Here is a 22,088-nt window from a genome sequence, read left to right on the forward strand (position 1 = left end):
CAGAGTACTGTGCTATTTTAAAAGCAACCCAGTTCCCCAAACCCTCAGTTGTTTGGTTGAGCTCACTGGAAAGCTCATAATATATTGTAAATAATTTTTTTTTCCTTTCTGATACCCTGATCTTTTAGGATTGAGTTCTTTTACCTCATCTTTGCTAATGTGCCTGGCTCTCTAACTAGTTTGTGAATGTTTGCTTGAAAAAATTACAGACAATTCATCCACGATGCAAATCAATTTAATACTCCTTTGGAACATATTTCTGCACAATGTTATCGGTTTCATGATGAAATAAGCAAATGACATCTGAAATGCTATTCTGATGGAAGCATGGAATTCTTTTAGTATTTCCTTGTCGCAGATCCTCCAAAAAGTCTGCCTTAAGCTTGTTAAGTTCTTCTACTAAAAGTTTCAGCTTGTAGGCAATCACTTTTTCATCTAAAAGAAAAATATAATCTTAAACAATTTTTACAAATTAAACAAATATGGGCTGATTATATGTCACCAGAACAATTTACCCATGTTACCTCTTGAGGGAAAAAGTAGTTATTGGGAACAGACTAAGTAATGATAATGTTCACTTGTCAAACAGTGGTACTGTTATCATGGAGACAAAAATGTTAAATATGATGCAGGCATATTAACTGAAATTATTCAAACAAAAGAAATTTGCTTCAATAGTTCATAGTTTTACTGTTACCAAATGGAAACAAAGCTAGAAGAAATCCTTATTTTGGCAAGAGTTAATGTAGGTGATTCATTATCTTATTGGTATTAAATGTAGTAATGGACAAGAAATTCCCATTTGGAAGATAATTTCTGAAAAACAGACTACCTGAAGGTTATCAGTGATCAAGGTAGTCTGACCAGTGTTGTTCTGTTGTGGCCTGGGCCTATAAGTCACCTCTTAGTACAATTTCATCTTCACTTTAGAAACAAAAAAAAATAAACTACTAATGAAAGTGCCCAGAAATTAAACATGTGATGATTTTACCTTTTCTGTTTCACTCCACTGTACATTTTCCTACTGTCTGGGACATTTAATTTAGCATTATTTTTATCTTGCAAGCTAAACTAGCACAATTGTGCTTCATTTTCTTTAATGTTGCTGAAAAATGTATGCTAGATTTTACAAGATAAAACAGTTTTACACGTGGCAGTGAAGCTCTCTATTTAAAGGAATTTTATGAAAAATGGTTTTCCAAAACAAACCACCCCCAATTTACCTATCGGATAGAGTCTGTGTGGAGGTTTATGAAAGGGCATGGACAAGAATCTCAGAGAATGAAGACACAGATGGATTATAAACTGTACTGGTGGAAGTACCCACATTGAAAACATCAGACATTCTCTGGAGTAATTTATATTATAAATTCAGACTTGTTTGACAATGTTTGAGGCCTGCATTAGTATTCTGCAATTCAAAGTTCTAGTTGGGAGTTGGGTTATATTCAATAAGCAGTCATTTGAATTTTGGCACGTGTTTTTGGAGATGAAATCAAAATGAAAATGAGAAGTCACAAATTTTATATTAAAATATATAATTCATTTTTAGTTGGCTGACTTATTTTACTCATACATATTAAACAGCTGATGAATATATACCTTTGGCTTTCTTCACTGTCTCAGAGATAATTCTTCTGAATTTCTGATCAGCTTGATGAAGAATATTAGTTGAACAAATTATTCGATCAGTTTCCTATGTAATATAAACAGTGCTGCTATATTAATTCATTCAACAAACATTTAAATGCCACCTGTGTGCTATACTCTATAAAATATCTAATCCAGTTTGGTTAGGCATTCATTCAATAAATACTGCTCATAATCAATGAACTTGCCCCAATATAATTCTTAAAAATCAAAATAAACCAGTAATGAAAGGATTCTATGAGTAAATATGTATACAACATGGGCAATGTAGTTACTCCTGGGTCACAGCCTCCAACTCAAGATGTCATTAGTTCTGCCTAGACCTGGAGAGAGATATGGGGGGACGGGAAGCTCAAAGAAGAAAGGAGAATTCAAGGTAAGTGATTTTTTGACTCATTTAGATTACGAAAAATAAACAAGCTAAGCTATAAATTATGTTCCTGAACAGACTCTTACAAACTGTTATAAATGAATATTTAAAAATACCATATGAGTAAATATAACTTTTTACTTAGTACTTGATGTCAACATTTTATTTACAATCCATTAATACAACCTGGAACAAAGCATAGCTATAAAATTTAGACTGTTCCTTCGAATCAAGACTAAGTTGTATAAAGGAAGAATTACCTTTTGTTCCGTATTTTCCTCAAAACATTTTACTGGATTCTTCAAAGCAGCAATCAGTAAATCAGTCACTTCTATGCTGTAAAAGAATTTACTGTTAAATAAAACAAACTTGAAACATACTTTTTAAAGAACTAATATTTAGTGACAATAAAGATCAGTTTTAGGGGAAAAAACAGTTATAGTCCAAGCATCTACAACTAAACTATTTTTTGGTAGTAACTTTCTAAGATAAAGCCTCGAAATACTGAATCTCAAAGTTATGAAACTACATTAAAAAAAATTAGAGTTATTTTAAATAAAAAAGTCTTCAAAACTATATTCCTCAATTCTGGGATCAAAAAACCAACAGTTAAGTGCTTTCTAGGCATGAGACACTTTTGATAAATAATAACGCTCACTTTAAATAATATTTATTGATTGATATATATTAAGTACCTACTAGTAATCTAACACTTGTGTAGATGACCCCATGTTCTTGCCGTATAAAAACAAAACAAAACAAAACAAAAAAAAGGCAAAAACCACCCTCTCTAGATTTCTGAAAATGAGGTATTAGTTATCACTATCTCCTATTGGATTGGGGGAGTGGGCAGGCTATAGATTTTTCTCAGCAGAAAAAAAATAAGCGAAGTATCCTTGATGCTGAAGATGCAAAGATGTAGTCTGTAATTCATTTTATATTTCACGAACTGGAGAAAGCAGAGAAATCTCCAAGTGGGAGGGTTTTGGAGGTCACTTAGACCAACTCCTGTAATCTGACAGAAGAAGAAACTGAAGGATGAAGCGACTTGCCTGAAGTTACAGTGCTAGATTGTGGAAGAGCCAGGACTAGGACCCAGGTTTCCTGATTCCTAGCTTAGTGTGCTTTCTGCTACATAACATCCAACTTCTTAGCAGAGCCTGTTTTACTGGAACACAGAAATTCAAATAGTCCCACCCACAGCAGGTGGATAAGGATAAGCACAAATACCGCCCAACAGTTTAATGGTTTGTTTGTTTCTGACACAGCCAGCAAACTGCTATCTCAAGGCTACATGACTATTTAACTGAGGATCACAGTAAGAGCTGGGGGGAGCACTACAAATTGACACGGCACAATGGATAGCGCAACAGGTCTGGAATCAGGATGTGGGTTCAAATCCAGCCTCAGACACTTACTAGTTGTGTGACCCTGAGCAAGTCACTTAATCTCTGTCTCAGTTTCCTCATCTGTAAAATGGGGATAATAATAGCCCCTACCTCCCAACATTGTTTCCAGGATCAAATGAGATAATAATTATAAAGCATTTAGCACAGCGCTTGGCACATAGTAAGCTTAAGTTATTATTACTATTTTTCTTTTCCCTTGCTTTTAGTCAAGGATGTCTATCCTAAATATTCCCAGGAGGCTGGGCATGACCACCTTGGCACATCACAGGATCCCTGAATCTGAACTAAACAAAATGTATGCATTTTCCTGGGAACAGGCAACCACTTAATTCTACTGAATTTTTGAAACCATATTAACAGTCTGAATAAATGTCACATTCTCTTCCTATCCTCCCCAATCTAGTTTGTATAAAATCTTAACCTATATCTGACATTTTTCTATGCATAGGTATAGCTATATGCATATCTCTATATATATTTTCCTTTGAAAGGTATCTCACTTTAAGAGGGTGGACTATATTCTGAGGTGAGCTATATTCAGATCAACACAGAATTAATTTAGGTTAACATCTGCCAAGCCTAGCAATGACACCAACCCTAAAGTTATACAGCATCTGCAATCACTTATGATATTTCCTTTGTGTCATGTCAAAATAATGAACATTTATATAGAGATTTGAAAGGTTTAGGAAGCGTCTTCATCTCAACAGTCCTATAAAGTGGTATTATTATATCCACTTTACAGACAATAAAATAGAAGTGGTGAGGTAAAGTGAGCTTGCCTAGAATCCTGTGGCTGGGAAGTGTTACAACTGGGATTCCACCCTAGCTCCTTGATAAGGATTAGCAATGGGTTAGACCCTTGTTGGAATAGGGGCTAGTGTACTACAGAAGTGGGTTTCAGCAAAAAATAACAGATAAGTAAGCTTGAGGTACTCCTCATTCAAGATATAATCTGAGGTTCATCCTGTATTTCACAGAAACCAGGGAAAACCTCTTCAGATTTCAAGCTCAATGTTCTTTGAAATACATGCTACTTCTGAACATATATTTTATAAAATATATAGGCAACTTACCCAGTGACTACATATTCTCCATTTGATTTTATATATTCTAAGATCTCTCCTATTTATTTGGTATTCCCTTGCCCTGTATCTAGCAAATTCCAACCTCCGCTTCCCCAATCATCCCCTATACATTTAGAGTCACCACCTGCCTAACTAAAAATCCCTCCATTTTCCTACCTCTCCTCCTCCTCTCCCATTTCTTGCCTTCAGGCCTCCTCTTCCTCTCCTGTCTCCCTTCTCCTCTGCCCCAGTCTCCTAGCTCTGACTCAGTAGTTGACCAGCTTCCTTTCCTACCTAAGTGTCTTCTTTCAGCAGTACTTCCACAACCTGCACCTAAGAGAAATGGTGCTAAAACCACATCTTTTGTCCTTGCCAATACCCCTAGGCAGAGTCAGGAGGGAGAGTCCTCCTTGATTCCCATGGCCTCTTCCAAACCCCTGTGATCAACAGAGGGCAGAAGATCAGAAGAGGGCAGAGTCGAGAATAACTCAATTCAGATCCAAGTCACTTCAAATATTTGGGCTTCAAGATCCTCATCTGAAAAATGAGAGGGCTAAAAGAGATGATCCCTGCAGTTGAGTTCTAGCTGTCCATTTTATGGATTTATGCTCAGCTGCCATAACTCAACATGACCCTCTCATGATCCATACCATCTCCTCCAACTCTGCTCTGACTCTGCTGACCTTCTGGCCATTCTCCTCCTTTCCTCCATCACCTCAGCTGCTGGCATACAATCTTCTACACCCCAACACCTAAGCTCATCTTTGGCCACTTCAATATTCATCCTGAAGAGCCCTGGAATCCTTGGGTCTCCCAAGTCATCAGCTTCCTCAACTCTCATGATATCCAACTGTATCACTCTGCTGTGACACCTGGACAGATGAGCATTTTCCAGACCTTACCACAATTTCACATTGCTCCCTTCAAAAAACCCAAACTATGAAATTCTCTTGAAATCATTTTCTGTCTCTTCTCTTTTTCAAATGGACCTCCCTTTTCGTGGATTTGCGCTTCATTGGCATCATAACCTTTGGTCTCTCAGTCCACCCCTATTCATCTAGTCAATCCTCCTTACTCTAGTTTCACCTCACTTCCTTCACAATCCCTTTTTTAACAAAGCACTAATCTTCACTCTTGAATAAATCCCTGGTCCCACTACTTCCAACTTGCTTATCACCAACTCTGGGTATGCCTCACCATCTTCCCTCTCCACTTCCACTCCAGGGCAATACTTCTGGAGGAAATCAGTAAACTAAGCCATGGGTTGGCGAGTTTAAATCCTACTTCAAAAACCTTGTAGCCACCACATACAAAGATAAGGTCCAAATGGGTACATGAATTAGACACAGCTAATTAGGAGAGCATTGAACAGTTTACCTGTCAGATCTATGGAGAAAGGAAGAATTTATGAACAAACAAGAGATAGAGAACATTATGAAATGCAAAATGGATATTCTGATTACACTAAATTAAAAAGTTTTTGCAAAAACAAAACCAATGCAACCAAGACTGGGAGGAAAGTAGAAAGCTGGGAAACAATTTTTACAGCCAGTGTTTCTGATAAAGGCCTCATTTCTCAAATATATAGAGAACTGAGTCAACGTTATAAGAATACAAGTCATTCCCCAATTGATAAATGGTCAAAGGATATAAACAGGCAGTTTTCAGATGAAGAAGTTAAAGCTATCTATAATCATATGAAAAAATGCTCTAAATCACTATTGATTAGACAAACGCAAATTAAAACAACTCTGAGGTACCACCTTACATCTATCAGATCGGCTAATATGACAGGAAAGGAAAATGATAAATGTTGGAGAAGATGTGGGAAAATTGGAACACTAATGCATTGTTGGTGGAGCTGTGAACTGGTCCAACTTCTGGAGAGCAATCTGAACTGTGCCCAAAGGGAATAAAACCCCTTTGATCCAATAATACCACTACTAGGTCTGTATCCTGAAGAGATCATAAAAAAGGGGAAAGGACCTACATGTACAAAAATATTTAAAGCAGCTCTTTTTATGGTGGCAAAGAATTGGAAATTGTAGAGATCCCCATCAATTGGGGAATGGCTGAAGAAGTTGTGGTACATGAATGTAATGGAATATTATTTTGGTGTAAGAAATAATGAGTGGGTGGATTTCAAAAAAGCCTAGACAGACTTACATGAGCTGATGCTGAGTAAAGTGAGCAGAACCAGGAGAACATTGCACACAGTAACAGCAACATTTTGCAGTGATCAACTAGATACTTAGCTCTTCTCAGAATATAATGACCCAAGACAATTCCAAAAGACTCATGATGGAAAATTCTATCCACATCCAGAGAAAGAACTATGGAGTCTGAATGCAGATCACAGCATACTATTTTCACTTTTTTGTTTTTTATTTCTTATGGTTTTCCCCTTTTGTTCTGATTTTGTTCTTTCACATGACTAATGTGGAAATACATTTGACATGACTGCACATATATAATCTATGTCAGATCACTTGCTATCTTGGGGAAAGGGGGGAGAAAAATTTGGAACTCAAAATCTTTAAAAAAAAAAATGAATGTTGAAAACTATCTTTACATGTAGTTGGAAAAAACATACTGTTTAAGGAGCAGCTACATGGCACAATGAATAGAGCACTAGCCCTGGGGTTAGGAGGACCTGAGTTCAAATCCGGCCTCAGACCAGATACTTGACACTTACTAGCTGTGTGACCCTGGGCAAGTCAATTAACCCCAACTGCCTTGGAAAAAAATATACATATATGTGTGTGTGTGTGTGTGTGTGTGTGTGTGTGTGTGTGTGTGTGTGTGTGTGCACGCGCGCGCGTGTGTGTGTGTACATATATACTATTTACAAGAAAAAAACCAAACCTTGCAGCCATGTGATCCTGCAGGCAAGTCATTTACCCTTTCAAGCTGGTTTCCGCATCTGTAAAATGAGGTCAATAATAGCACCTACCTCACAGGGTTATAGAAGATCCAGTGAGATAATGTAGACAAGGCCTTTGCAAACGTTACCACTGCATTTGTTATCAGCATCACTACAAATTCACGCTACTTAACTTTAACTACCCCTATGAATACATGATCATCTTTCTAAGCACCAGATTCTCTCCATGGTGATCAGTCATTTAGTCACGTCCCGTTCTTCGTGATCCCATGGACATGTCCATGGAGCTTTCTTGGCAAAGACAGTGGAGTAGCTTGCCACTTCCTACTCCATGGTGTGCCTATTTTATAGAGGAACTGAGGCAACTAGGGGTTAAGTGACTTGCCCAGGGTCACAGAACTAGTAAGTACCTGAGGCTGGATTTGAACTTAGACCTTTCTGACATCAGGCCCAGTGCTCATATCTATTGCACCACCAGCAGCCCCTTAAACTGTTCCAAATCTCCTTTTCCACTAGCCACGCATTACTCGATCCACTGCAGTCTGGCTTCTGCCCAAACTTCTGTTACACTACTCTCTTCAAGGTCTCCAACAACCAAGGCTTAATTACCAGACCCAATGGTCTTTAGTTAATTTTCATCCTCAACCTCTCTGCAGTACTTGATCTTTGATCTTTGGTTTCTGCAGACTGGTCTCTCTTGTTTTTTTTCCTCTCTGTATGACAACTCCACGTGGTCTTCGTTTTTAATCATCCTTCTTCCCTTTCCTAAGAGTGGGTGTTCTTGAAGGCTCTCTCCTTGTTTAACTCTTTTTCTAACCTCTCTACTTTAGTGGTCTTATCTTATTCCTATCCATCCAGATGATACCCACACTTACGTACCTATATGTGTGTATCTCCAGGTCTGATCTCTTGCCTTAATTCCAGGTATATATTTTAAATAGACAGCCAGACACCTTTACCTGGATTTCCTCCAACAACACAAACTAATATATGTACAAATAAACTCCTTGTTTGCCCAAAACGTATCTCTTTCCTCAACTTCTCTATTTTTGTTTATGGCACCAAAATGTTCCTTGTCACATGGGCCTGAAACCTCAGTCATCTTTAGCTTTTTCCTCTGCTCTACCCCTGACAAGTCTTATTTACACTATAACAACTAGCTGACATTAATATAGTGATTTAAGGTTCATAAAGTACTTGACATACATGTCTCATTTGACCCTCATGACAACTGTGTGAGGTAGAATTAGACATATTATTAACTCCATCTTAGAGATGAGGAAGCTGAGTGACAGAAAGATTCAATGACTTGTTGATGGTCATCTAGCTTGGCGCTTCTTAAACTATAGGTTGAGACCCCATGTGGGGTCACGTGACCCACAGTTTAAGAAGTGCTGAAGTGGTTACAAGTAGAAAAAAGTTTAAGAAGCCCTGACTAGTAAATCTCAAAAGCATTCACTTACCTCTATGGTGTCTCTCCCAGTGTCCCTGTCCTCTTTATGAACAATGACATCAGCCTCCCTTAGGTCTGTTACCTTTCACCGGCACTACTGAAATCAACTCCAGCCACCTCCTTGCCTCCAGTCTCTTCCCTCTCCAATTCTTTCACAGAGCGGGCAAAATCTCCCTGATACCGTGAGCCCCCTCAAAGGTCTTCCCTGGCTCTCCTTACTGGATAAAATACACATTCCTGGTTCTGGCCTGGCCAATCTTGCTTCATCCTACATACATCCTTGGATATACGTCTAGATCTTGTCCTGCCCTCTTGTCCACCCCACACAATCATGTAGAGCAGGTGTGTCAAGCAAACAGAAATGGATCCCTATGAGCAACACATTACCTTAGAAAACCACAAATGAACCTTATCTATGTTGTACTGTATTTTTGTTTTGTTAAATGTTTTTTCAATTACATTAAATCTATCCCTCCTTAGGCTGTGAGTTTGACACTTCTAAGGTAAGGTACCAGTATGCCTTAAACATATTCCCCTTAAATCTCTGCCTGATGAAATAATTCTCTTCCTTCAAGGCTATCTTCAGATGCCCATTCTTCTACTGAAACCTTTCCTACTCCCCTTCCTGATGAAAGGGTTTTTTCATATTTCTTATAACATATTTCAATACAATATGTAAACATATTGTAACACATCACCTACACCCCCACATTCTAACTTATTTGTATATGTCTTATTTCCTCTATTAACTTGCAGTTTCTATTCAATAGGCACATAAATGTTTGTTTAGTAAATTAATTGTAGGGAGAAAGTATTTTACCCATTGCTAACTGGGGGGGGAGGGTCGGGAGGGGGAACCCACCCTTGCCATAGGCAAGAAGCACACAAATGTCACAATGCTTGAGTGCATAAATATGAAACCCTCTGGCTGTCCTGTAATCTGTATAACTACAAAGGTTTTAGGCAGAATTTTAAATGAATTGGTATCAACTCCACTGTTGGTTACAGCCCATCCCTACAGGGTGTCTCAAGGTTGCATTTAGAGATGTAATATCTAATAATATATTCTAACAAAAGCCTTGACCCCCAGAACATACTTGTCCTCAGAACCAGATCCTGTACTCCTAATAGTAAGGCTGTTGTGTTCCCATGCATTTTTCTGAATGTTTGGAGATTCTATCTTTCTTGCCATCAGCTGTATGATCTCATCAGGTACTGGTTTACTTCTCTGCCGATTCCTTTCTAGACAGGACTCAATTGGACAATCCAAGAATAACTGGCAAAAGCCTGCGGAATCTGAAGAGTTAAAACAAAAATATTCATAAGTAAATGCTTTAAAATCAGAAATTATGATGCATACTTTTAAGAAAACGTGTGCAATAACTACAACATCTGAAAAATTATCTTAGCTTCCAAAAAGTCATTATTTACAGCTCTGATCTCTGGGAATTTAACAAACTTCTTAAGAGAAGTAAAGCACTGCAGTTATGAGGGAATTAAATTTACTGCCTAACATTACCATCATCCTCATAAAAGCTAACATTCATACTGAACTTTCACGTTTGCAAAGTGCTTTACATATGCCATCTCATTTGATTTTTCACAAGAACCCTATGAGGTAGCTGCTATTATTAACGCCATTTTACAAACGAGGAAATTGAGGCTGACAGAGTTTAAATGACTTGTTCAGGAAGCATCCCTGGCAGGTTTTGAAGTCTTTCTGATTCCAAGCTCAGCACTTTGCCTACTGAATCACCTAGCTACTAGGATATAAGAAAAAGTACATTAAATTACATTTTCGAGCCAGTTGGTAGACTTCATATCTCATGCTCTGGTAATAAAAATTATCATCCAAGATTAGGTACAAAGGTTGTGACACAGCTGCACTGGTTAAACAATAACATTGGGCCTCTCCTGTTTCAGAAGATATAAGATCTTGATCTTTCAAGCAGTTGACAAAACTTTCCCATATGACTTCAGTCCTCGAGGTTGGGGCAGATAATTTGCATCCATTAATGATGGCCATCAAGAAATGTTCAAGGTACATCAAAAGTTCTTGTCGGAATGATTTCCACTGGGATGGCTACAAAAGACAAAACACATGACATTCAACAATAGGTGATAAGCTTTAAATCGAGTCACAGTGGGCAAAGAAGCCAAGCTCAGAGAAATACGTTCTTTTCCTTTGCTCTATCACTAGTTCAGGAAAAATGCAGACTCAAAGACTTTCCAAAATTAACAATACAACTGTGGTGAGAAAGCCTAGGAGGGATTATGCAAATACAATGAGTTTTGTGTGCCTAAAATACTCTCCAAATTGATAAACAGAGACTGACATTCACAAAACAAGATGGAGAAAACTAATTCTGAGGCCGTCCCAGGGACGAATAGCACGCTGGCAAAACTATTTCATAAGCTTTGAGAATAGAGAGTGGTAAGAGAAGGCCCAAGCTATACCATCCACACCACAGTCCAAAGGTTATGGCAAATCCAACATGAGGCATCCTACAGAGCACACCCGTGTTCCCACTTCAGCCAAACCCTCTCTCTAAATGGGCAAGAGGTAACCACCTGCTAAAAGATCAGAGACCCAGCTTGCAAAGAACAAACAACCCAGCACCACAACAAATGGCATAGCAGAGAATGAATCTGAAAGAAGACATGGGCTTCAGCCTGGGAAGGACAAAGACCCTAACATCTTTGAGGAGCGGGGAGGCGTCATAGTGCACAGGGCACTCAGCCACCCGGAGTCAGGAAGACCCAAGCTCGTCTCCAGCCTCAGACACTGACTAGCTGAACCCTGTGCAAGCCACTTCACCTGTTTGCTTCAGTTTCCTAATCAAATGGAGATAATAATAGCACCTACTACCTAGGGTTGTTGTGAGGATAAAATTGACATAGTAATTGTAAGACCCCTAGCCCTGTGCCTGCCTGTCACATAGTAAGTGCTATGTAAATGTTAGCTATTATTGTTGATATTACCTATAACACAGAGGTAGTAACAGTGCGCACTACCTACTTCACATGGGGAAGATGGTCTACAAATTCTAATGTGCTAAATGAATGCAAGCTAATGCTAGAATTAAGATCTCCCCAGGGAGCCAAGGATTTAGTATTAGAGGACAAAGATCCCTAGGGATAGAGCTTAACACCTTGTAAGCTACCTAGAGGTTGCTGGGTGGCACAGTGGATAGCTCGCTGGGCTTGGAACCAGGAAGACCAAAGTTCAAATCTGACCTCAAACACCAGCTGTCTGACCTTCGTCAAATCACTTAACCTCAAATTTCCTCAACTGTGAGATGGGGTTAACAAGAAAAGCACTTACTTCCCAAGTGGGTTGTAAGAATCAAATGAGATATTTGTAAAGAACTTCACACAGTACCTGGCACACAGCAGATGACTTGGGCAGTGACTTAACCCTCCCGAGCCTCAGCCCTCACCCATAAAATGAGGGCATTAATTTAGATCGGGAGTTCCTAACCTAGGGTCCATTAACTTATTTTAAAAAAATATTGATAACTGCATTTCAATATAACTGGCTTTCCTTTGCAATCCTATGTATTTTGTGGTTTTTAAATATTATTATTAATAATAACTGCCAGCATTTACACAACACTTTAACATTTGCAAAGCACTTTAAAAATATTATCTTGTTCTCTTCTCACTTCCACCCCGGGAGTTATGCGCTATTATCTCGATTTTACAGATAAGGACACCCAGGCATACAGCTATTCAGTGACCTGTCCAGGGCCTCTAGGGCCACTTACGTGAAATCTGACAGTCCTACCCAATAACCACATCACCACCTGACATTACTCGGAGATCGTCACCCCTGTCACAATAAAGGTTAAGACCCCCAGGATGATCTTTTAGGTCCCTTCCATCTCCACGGATAGGAAATGACTAATCTCCCCGTAGATACCACGCACTCCGAAGGTGTAACCCCTACAGCCAGGTACAAATCCCCCGACCTTTAGTTCTGGGGTCCTTCCACGGGCCAGGCCGCCTCCAAAGTGCACAAGGGGCTCTGCATGAATATCTTCCCCGGGTGGGGGTGGGGGCCAGGAATGAATGTGACAAATCATTTCTGGAGGCCACGAATTAAAGGGAGTGAAAATTGATGTGGTTTAAGTAGCAGCCTCGGGCCTAGCGCTTGGCCTCATCCCTAGGAATTCCTAAAGAGTGACCCAAGAGGACCAGAGCCCCGGAGGAAGCCAAAGCCCCCTGAAAACCTGAAGACTGCCTGTCCGTGGTCCACTAGGACCGAGTGCCCGCCCACCCACTCACGTCGGGGCCTGGCCCCTACAAACCAGGGGGGCGTTCTCGCCCTCGAAGAACGAGTCTGGGATGATGTCATCGTAGGTTATGACGACCACGTCCCAGCCCTGCTTCCGCCTCAGCTGGTCGCTAAGGGAGCGGGAGAGGGTAGATTTTCCTGAGCCTGGCAGGCCACAGAGGACGCAGAATCCCAGCTGAATGGGCCCCCCACTTCCGGTCTCCCCGGGGGATTCTCCTCTCTCCATGACGACTCGGGAAGAGAACCGCGACCGACCAGGCAGGGTTCCTGCGGCCGGACCTCTGCCTGGCGCGCATGCACTGCCTAGGGTCTGGGACGTAGAGAGCTTGATGGACAGAGCTTTTATCCAATCACAAGAAAGTGCGTCTTCTGTTCGTTTTCCCAAGCCCTCCCTCACGCACTCACAGTGTTGCTGGGTGCCGTATGTAAGTAGAGGGAAGAACTTATTATTTGTTGCAAGTTTTTCCCGTCTTTTTCTCCGTGACTCCAAAGGCTGGGTTTTCCATAATGGGGTAATCCTTCTTCTTTACACTTCGCCAAGCGCCAGCCTGGTTCATGCCTTCATTTCTCCAGGAAATGGGGGAGGACTAAAGTGCCCGTGTTATTAGCCTCGGACGCCTCTCCTGCATCCCCGGGTGAAGGCGGGGGCGGGGGAGGTGAGGGATCCTGGACTGGAAGGGGCCCGGGAAGCTGCAGGCAGTGCCGAGTTACAGATGGCTACAGTTTCTAAGAATGAGGCAAGCCAGGGAGTCAGGAAGAGCTGAGTTCAAGTTCTGCCTGGGACATTTAATAGCTGTGTGACCTTGGCTTGACTTCTGGCTGCCTCAGTTTTCTCAGCCATAAAATGAGGATATTATAGCACCTCCCTTCGAATGGATGTGTGAATCAGATGACATCATTATAAAATCCTGGGCACAATGCCTGGCATTTAGTAAACACTATATAAATGTTAGCTGTTAGCTATTAAAATGGAGATATTTGTAAAGCCGTTTGCAAACCTTGAAGCCATCATTGCCATTATTTATTATTAAAGTGAGTGCCCTTTGCCACTAAGGCTGGGTACCTTCGTCCCCGGCCGGCTCTTCTAGCTCAAGATTCTGTGGTCCTCGGGCTAAATAAACGTTGGCGATGACTACTTTTCACCACCAGGGGGCGATAGGAGATAGCGCTTTGACCAAAGCAGCGTCGGCAAAAGGCCCCAGGGTAATTTTGAGTAGTTTTGGACCTTTGCATTTGGAGGGTTTTCAAGAACAATGTATTCTGCAGCTATACAAATCAACTAGGAGTAAAGAAATGGATTCAGATTCCACCTTCCAAAACACTTGCATAAAGAATTTCTCTGCTTTAAAATGACCAAGTTAAAAATTTATTTCATCAAAGATGAATCATAAGTCAATTTTTTTGTTTGTTTTTTAAATTTTATTAATTTATTTTGATTTATCAACAATCACTTCCATATGCTTTTGAGTTTAAAATTTTTTCCCCCTTCCTCCCCCCCACCCTCCCCAAGACGGGGCACAATCTGATATAGGCTTTACATTTACATTCCCATTAAACATATTTTCACATTAGTGAAGTTGTAAGTAAAAATTAAAACCCATAGGAGGAACCATCAGAAAGATGAAACAAAACTCAACAGAAGGTAAATATAAGTGATAGCGATTGGACTTCCATAGTTCTTTCTTTGGATGTGGACAGCATTTTCCATCCCGAGGCCTCTGGAAATGTCTTAGATGCTCATAATGCTTAGAAAGGTTCAGTTTAACAATCTTAGTCATTGCATAACATGGCTCTTATTGTGTACAAAGTCCTCTTGGTTCTGCTCACTTCATTCAGCATCAGACCGCATAGATCTTTCCAGGTTTTTCTGAAGTCAGCCTGTTCATCATTTCTTACAGCACAATAGTATTCCATTACATTCATATACCACAACTTGCTCAGCCATTCCCCAATTGATGAGTATCCCCTCAATTTCCAATTCTTGGCCACCACAAAAAGAGCTGCTATGAATATTTTTGTACATGTGGGTCCTTTTCCCATTTATTAGATCTCTAGAAATTATCCCTAGAAAGGCTATTGCTGGATCAAAGGTTATGCACATTTTTGTAGCCCTTTGGGCATAGTTCCAAACTGTTCTCCAAAATGGTTGGATCATTTCACAACTCCACCAACAATGTATTAGTGTTCCAATTTTCCCACATCTTCTCCATTTATCATTTTCCTGTTTTGTCATGTTGGCCAATCTGATAGGTGTGATGTGGTATTTCAGAGTTGTTTTGATTTGCAATTCTCTAATCAATAACAATTTAGAGCATTTTTTCATATGACTGTAGGTGGCTTTAATTTCTTCATCTGAGAACTGTCTGTTCATATCCTTTTACCATTTATCAATTGGGGAATGGCTTGTGTTCTTATAAATTTGTCTTAATTCTCTAATTTAGAAATGAGGCCTTTATCAGAGAGACTGGTTGTAAAAATTCTTTCCCAATTTTCTACCTTCCTTCTTATCTTAGTAGCATTGGCTTTGTTTGTGCAAAAACTTTTCAATTTAATGTAATCAGAATTATCCATTTTGCTTTTCATAATGTTCTCTATCTCCTGTTTGGTCACGAATTCTTCTGTTCTTCGTAGATCTGATAGGTAAACTATTCTTTGTTCTCCCAGTTTAATAAGTAAATATTTACCAAATTATGGGTTATTTTGTAGGATCACATTGTGACATATTGTAGGTAACAATGCTGGACTTGGTGTCAGGAATACTTGGGTTCAGATCCTTCCATAGACACTAATGACTTAGCTGTGTGAATCTGGCCCCCTCACTTAACTTCACAGCCTCAGTTTCATCATCTGTAAAATGGGAATAGTAATAATAGCACCTAGCTCACCAAGTTATTGTGAGGATCAGATGAGGTAACGTATGAATGTGCTTTGCAAACCTTAAAGAACTATATCTTAAATGCTAGCTTTTAAAAATTTTGTTTATGAATGCAAAAATACCTTTATCTTATCTTTTTTATTCCATCTTTTTGTATACCTTAAGTTATGTCTTACCCTGTTTGTCTTCCTCTCTGTGACCTCGGTTGCCCCCACTCTTCAGTTCTTTCCCAGCCCAACACTCCTGCAATAGCCTACAACTGTCCTCTCTCAATCTTTTGGTGAACAATTAAACTTTACACTATCTTGAATCCCTTGCCCATTCACTGCTTGTCATTGCCAAACCCTGATGTCTGGGAAAACTTGGGCACTATATAAAAGGATATACAGAAGGGAGAGACCTTGGAGGAGGTGGTGTCACTACCCACAGATGTCACAGCCTCTATACCCAAGCAGCTTGAAAGGAGAGGCCAGTAGAAAGAAGCAAAGGGCAGAGGATACTGTGACTTTGATATTAGAACTGTGTGATAGAGGTGGAATGTAAGCCAGCCAGAAACAATGCAGAGATTGTCACCCCTTATACTGCAGAAGCAGAACCTGGCACAAGAGTTTTGGTCTGCTCCTTTTCTGATCTGGGCAGCTTCACCCCTTCTTTAGGCAACCTGGAGCGTCTCTCTCCCTCCCAATCCCTTCAGGCGGCTCATCATATTGATTCCAAGCTTAGTGCACACACCCAATCAGCATAGCCAACTGCAGCTCAGAACCCCCAAGCTCAGGAGATCCCTCAGCCTCAGTCTCTCCACTTGTTGGGTTATAGGTGGGTGCCACTGTATCCAGCACTAATCTTTTTTTTCTTTAAGTCTATTTGCTTTCTATTTTTCCATTTGCTTTAAGGAAACAGATTTTCTCTGAGATTATGTGGTTATTACCGTACTGGTTTCAGTGTGCATACCAGGGGAACAAATAGGTAGTGAGCTACCCATGCAGAGAGATAGATTTCATAATTTTGGGGAACATCCCCAGCATTGGGGCTCAGAGTTGGACAGAAAATAAATTTTTATTGATGAATATTTTTATAGCTTCCCCAAATCAGAGTAAGCCTGTATGAGTCCAGACCAAGACGTAAACTTAATGGACTTAAGGCAATCCTGATTGGGAAAAGGGCTGAAAGTTAGCTGGAGTTAGTTTTTTGGAGCCTGTTGCCTGAGACAATTTCTTTTCTCATCCTTTCTTCCTGACTATAGAAAGGAGGAAGCTTTTGTCCCTGAGCTGTGGGGCTGAGGGTGTTGACTAATGAGAAAGTCACTCCTAAATGGAGAAGAGCTTGGGAATGAGTGGCATCACTTCACAAAGTGAGCCAAGCCAAGAGGAAGTAACTAGTTCTCCTCAGCAGTCTTCTACCTCCAATAGTTGTTAGCTATACCACAGTTTTAGCCTTTCCTCAACTTCTGGGAATCTTCCTGGTTCCCAATTCTTTGCTTACAAGTGTTACTATAAATATTTTTTGATTCTATATTTATTCAGTGATGCCTGAATAAATGCATACTCCACAGATAGAGTCTGCAAAGGAATAAAAGGGACAGAAATGAGTGCTGGTCACAGCCAGCTGGAGTCTGAAGAGCACTTTGGAGTTTCTGAGGTGCTTTCCTATACCTTATCTCATACCTGTGCAATATGCCTATGAGGTAGTTTAGTAGGGCATATAATATTATTCCCATTTTACAGTTGAGGAAATGGAGATTAAATGAATTTAAATATTTTTTACAGGGTTATAACAGACAAGCAGAAAAGCAAGGATCAACAACCAGGTTTTTCTGACTCCTAATTCAATGCTCTTTCTTTATCACATGCTCTCTTATTTAATGTTTTGTTCCACAAAGCTGTATAAACACATTTAACAGAGCTGAAGATTCCTCACCTAGGAATTATTTAAAGAGTGTGACTAAGTCACTGATATATTACCAAGAATGGCTATATTGTATAAATATGATACTGAATATGTTACTGTATTGTGAAGTATAGAGGTACAAGAAAATTAAACTATCTACTTCTTCCAACAAAACCTCATGAACATGCATAAATTCATCATCTGAAAAAAATTGCAATATGCCGAAAGGCACCTCAGAAACAATTCACATCAATTAAAGAACTGCATATACTGAAAGGAACCACTGAAACAATTCACATCAAGAGGCCATCTAGCTCAACCCCCTCATTTTAAAGATGATGAAACTGAGGCCCAGGGGAGCTAAGTGACTTTTTCATGTTCCAAAGGCAGTATCAGAGCTGAGATATGAACCACTATCTTCTACTTAAAAACTTCTTAAAACTTAAAAACTTCCACTTAAAAAATGCTGAATTCCAACTGTGTGACATTGGTGGAAAGGTTTCCACATATCATATTATTCTTTTTAAAATTTATACTTTTAAAAATTTACTGCCTAACTGGAATTGTGCTGGGCACAAGAAGACTGAGGGCATTTGAACCCTCTGTTTCTCTACTACATTGTCATTCTACATCCAGCATGGGGACAGCCAGTGAAAAGGCCGAGTTGAGAGATGGGAGTTTTGAGTGCAATGAACCAGCGAGAAGGCCAGCAACATTTTGCTTTTCCGTTTCAGCTTCTTTTGGAGGCATTTCTTTTTTAAGGGTGGAGTCACTCCCTTCTTAAAGATCCAGAGTCATCTGCTTTTCCTTCCCCAAAGTGCTGGAGTGTTTTACTGCCAAGTTAAACCTGGCAGGCTAGGAGCATTTAGGGCAGGTTCCCCAGTTCTAGGGACTGCTCATTCCTAAAGTTCCCAAGGGCTGAGCTACCACAAATACCTGGCAAGGAGGAGGCAGGGCAGCTCTGCATATGCCCTTGTCACTATTAAAAATAAAACAAAGATTCTATTTTAATGTTAGCACACACAATTGTTAATACGCTTGAAGGATGTTGTGTTTTTTGTGTCAGATTGAATCGGTCACTTCTACCTTTTATTTATGTATGAGGCAATATACTGCCAGGAAAATGTTCCTATCGTTCCTATCAATATAGCTCAGCATTCTCACTGAAGGTCTATGTTCAACCATTTAGTCTAATCCATCTAGCTTTATAGAATAACCCGAAATAGTTATAGGAAAGAAAAGAGTCCATCATATCTTCCTTTTAAAGAAAAAGTACCTGCCTCAAATTTCTACTTGGCCTATTTTTTAAACTACAAACATCAGCAAATACAGAGGACTTAATTACCACAAGATTCTAAAGCTAGACAACTCACTAGTCCCACTCATTTCACTGAAAAAGGAGCTGAGACCCAGAGAAGGGACATGACTTGCTTGAAATCATTCAACTTAGAATCTCAGATTTCAGTTGTAAGAGCTCATTATAATGTCTACCTAGAGATTAAGTAGAGGTTTCGAATCTGTTGAATTGAAGCTGAATATATGTATAGCAAAAACATATCAGCCTGATGTTATGAAAGGGGACATTCAAAATATCACTTAGGTACCTAGTATAAATGCTCATTACCACTGAATGGATCAAACAAGTTTTTTTTCTTCAGTTGTGTCCAACTCTTTGTGATCCTGTGGACCAATTGTCCATGGGGTTTTCTTGGCAAAGATACTAGAATAGTTTGCCATTTTCTTCTCCAATTTTAGGCAAGGGTTAAGGGTCACACAGCCAGAATCTGAGTTTTCATTTATAACTAATGAATAAACATTTATCGAGTGCTTCTTATGTGCCAATCACTGGGCTAGGTGGTATGTTAAAAGGTATAAACAGTCATCACTAACAATATCAATTATTTAATAGTCAGTGTACATGGAAGAAAATTTTATAGTCATGTATGTGTTTGCTACCCAAAATATAATACTATTAGAAACATCTCTGATAATTTTTATGAAGATTTCTATAATTAAAAGTGTATGCCTTTTTTTTTGTCTGTATGCTTTTCTGTAGAGAACAGATCCATGTAATAATTACATTTGCCCAACTCTAATTTTTAAGGAATTACTTTATTCAGTTAGCTTGCGTACCTCCTTTTCCATTTGGCCAATTCTACTTTTCAAGAAGTTGTTTTCTTCAGTGAATTTTTTTCCAATTTGGCCAATTGTATTTTTTTAAGGAACTGTTTTCTTCAGTCAATTTTTTTTTTTAACCTTCCTTTTCCTCAATAGAACTTTTTTTTTCCGGTTTGGCCAATTGTATTTTTTTTAGGAATTGTTTTCTTCAGTCAATCTTTTTGTCCTTCCTTTTCATGCTGTTGACTCTCTCTTGCATACCTTTTATTTATTTTCCTAATTTTTCTTCTACCTCTCTTATTTGACTTTGAAAATCCTGTTTGAGCTCTTCCAAGAAGGCTTTTGTTGGGCTCAAGACCAATCATCTTCCCCTTTGAGGTTTCACATGCAGGCATTATGACATTGTTGTCATCTTCTGAGTTTGGGTTTCGATCTTCCCTGTCACCACAGAAGCTCTCTGAGGTCAAGGTTATGTTTTGCTTATTGCTTCCATTTTTGCCTTTTTTGTGGCTTTTCATGTTAAGCTCTGCTTCTGGGGCACAGGGGACACTGTCCCAAACTTCTTGTGCTGGGGGCCAGGGGGCTGGTCACTGGCTTTGTTCACTGAGGCCTCAGGTGCTGGCGGCTTGCTCACTCCACTGGGGTCACCCAGCCTCATCATAATTGTTGTCTGGTTTCTGGGGCTGGCAGTTTGCCATCTGCACTGGGGCTGAAGGCCTCACAGCTGGCCTGCTGTGCCAGCACTGAGGAGCCTCGATATCTGATGTGTGCTGTGGTTAAGAGCCTCTCCATGGCTTTCCCAGACACTCTCTTCACTGGGCCTCGCTCCCCATTTACTCAAGTGAGAGAGACCTTCTAAGTTGTCTTAAGCCAGAAAATTGTTTCACTCTGTTTTGTTTTGTTTTGTTTTTTAGGTTCTATCACTCCAGAATCCATCTGGAGGCTTGATTTAATGTTGTTTCCGAGGGAAACTAGGGAGAGCTCAGGCAACTTCCTGGCTTCCCTCCGCCATCTTGGCTCTGCTCTTCAAATGCTCCCATGAAATACTTCCTTTGGATTTGTTGTCTGTTTGTTTTTTTACCTGCAGTCTCATGGCGTGACAGTGGTCCTGTAGCCACTGTGCCGTGATGCCTCTCCAGTCCACTGATCACCTCGAAGAAAAGCTTTCTCTGTAACCTAGATGAGCACAGCAAATTTTATTAGAGTGTGGACCCAGGAAATTTTGTTTATTTTATATGGCAAACATTGATTGAATACTTAATCATTAAGACAATATTTTTATTGATGAACTAAAGAAATGAAAACTTAACTAACTTTTGTTTTAAAAAATCAACAACTAACCTACTTTGAACACACCCCCCATTAGTAAATAAAATTAGTGGTTTCTTGAAAAGACTAATAATATAGCCATATATATATATATATATATATATATATATATATATATATACACACATATATATAAAATATGCATTATGTGTTTGTGTGTGTATATTTTCAACCCCTCTAACCCAGGATCTGGGAAGAATCATGTTAATTATAGTACAAAAATTCTAAATATATGTGTGACACTAAAAATGACACCAAAACAAATACCACTCACCTCAAAAAAAAAAAAAAGAGAGAGAGAGAGAGAGAGAAACAACCAAAGGCTCTGATTTGTAGCTTTTGGAGAGAAGATGTTATCCATTTCTGAGCTGTGGTTTCTACCCTTAACGCTTCTTATTCAGCCATTCACAGGCTCTGTATGGTGTTATGTTAGGATGGCATGAAAAAAAATGAATTGGGGAAAAAAATCTATCCTATTAAATTGTCTTATGGTCCTCCCTCCTGCCAGTTGTAGGAGGAGGGTAGGGAGTGTGGAGGAGTGGGGAGTGGGGGTGAGGAACGTAGTCAAGAGGTAGACCCTTCTTAGAGGCCTCAAAAGAAAGGATTGGACAGAGTAGGAAAACATGTGCCCTCGACTTTGGAAAGAACATGGGCATCTAAGAAAATCAGATGGTGGTGCTGATTTGTACTTTGATACGCAGAGAAGAGGAAACGGAAGGGAAGGAAGGCCAAAGGGCACAGCTTAGTCT

At 39.6% G+C, this 22,088-nt stretch overlaps 1 protein-coding gene across 1 annotated transcript; it reads right to left on the minus strand.

The window, feature by feature from the left end:
- Window positions 1-219: 219 nt before the first annotated feature.
- Window positions 220-13,448, minus strand: PSTK (phosphoseryl-tRNA kinase). The gene is made up of 6 exons (XM_020964185.2): window positions 13,144-13,448; window positions 10,628-10,916; window positions 9,931-10,129; window positions 2,281-2,356; window positions 1,603-1,696; window positions 220-435 (listed from the first exon to the last, which is right to left on the minus strand). Exons 1-6 carry the CDS (start codon window positions 13,354-13,356, stop codon window positions 236-238), a joined length of 1,071 nt encoding a protein of 356 aa, XP_020819844.1. The 5' UTR covers window positions 13,357-13,448; the 3' UTR covers window positions 220-235.
- Window positions 13,449-22,088: the final 8,640 nt, after the last annotated feature.

The sequence above is a fragment of the Phascolarctos cinereus genome, unplaced genomic scaffold, assembly GCF_003287225.1.
Source record: "Phascolarctos cinereus isolate Bilbo 61053 unplaced genomic scaffold, phaCin_HiC Scaffold_3;HRSCAF=262, whole genome shotgun sequence".
Classification (NCBI taxonomy): domain Eukaryota; kingdom Metazoa; phylum Chordata; class Mammalia; order Diprotodontia; family Phascolarctidae; genus Phascolarctos; species Phascolarctos cinereus.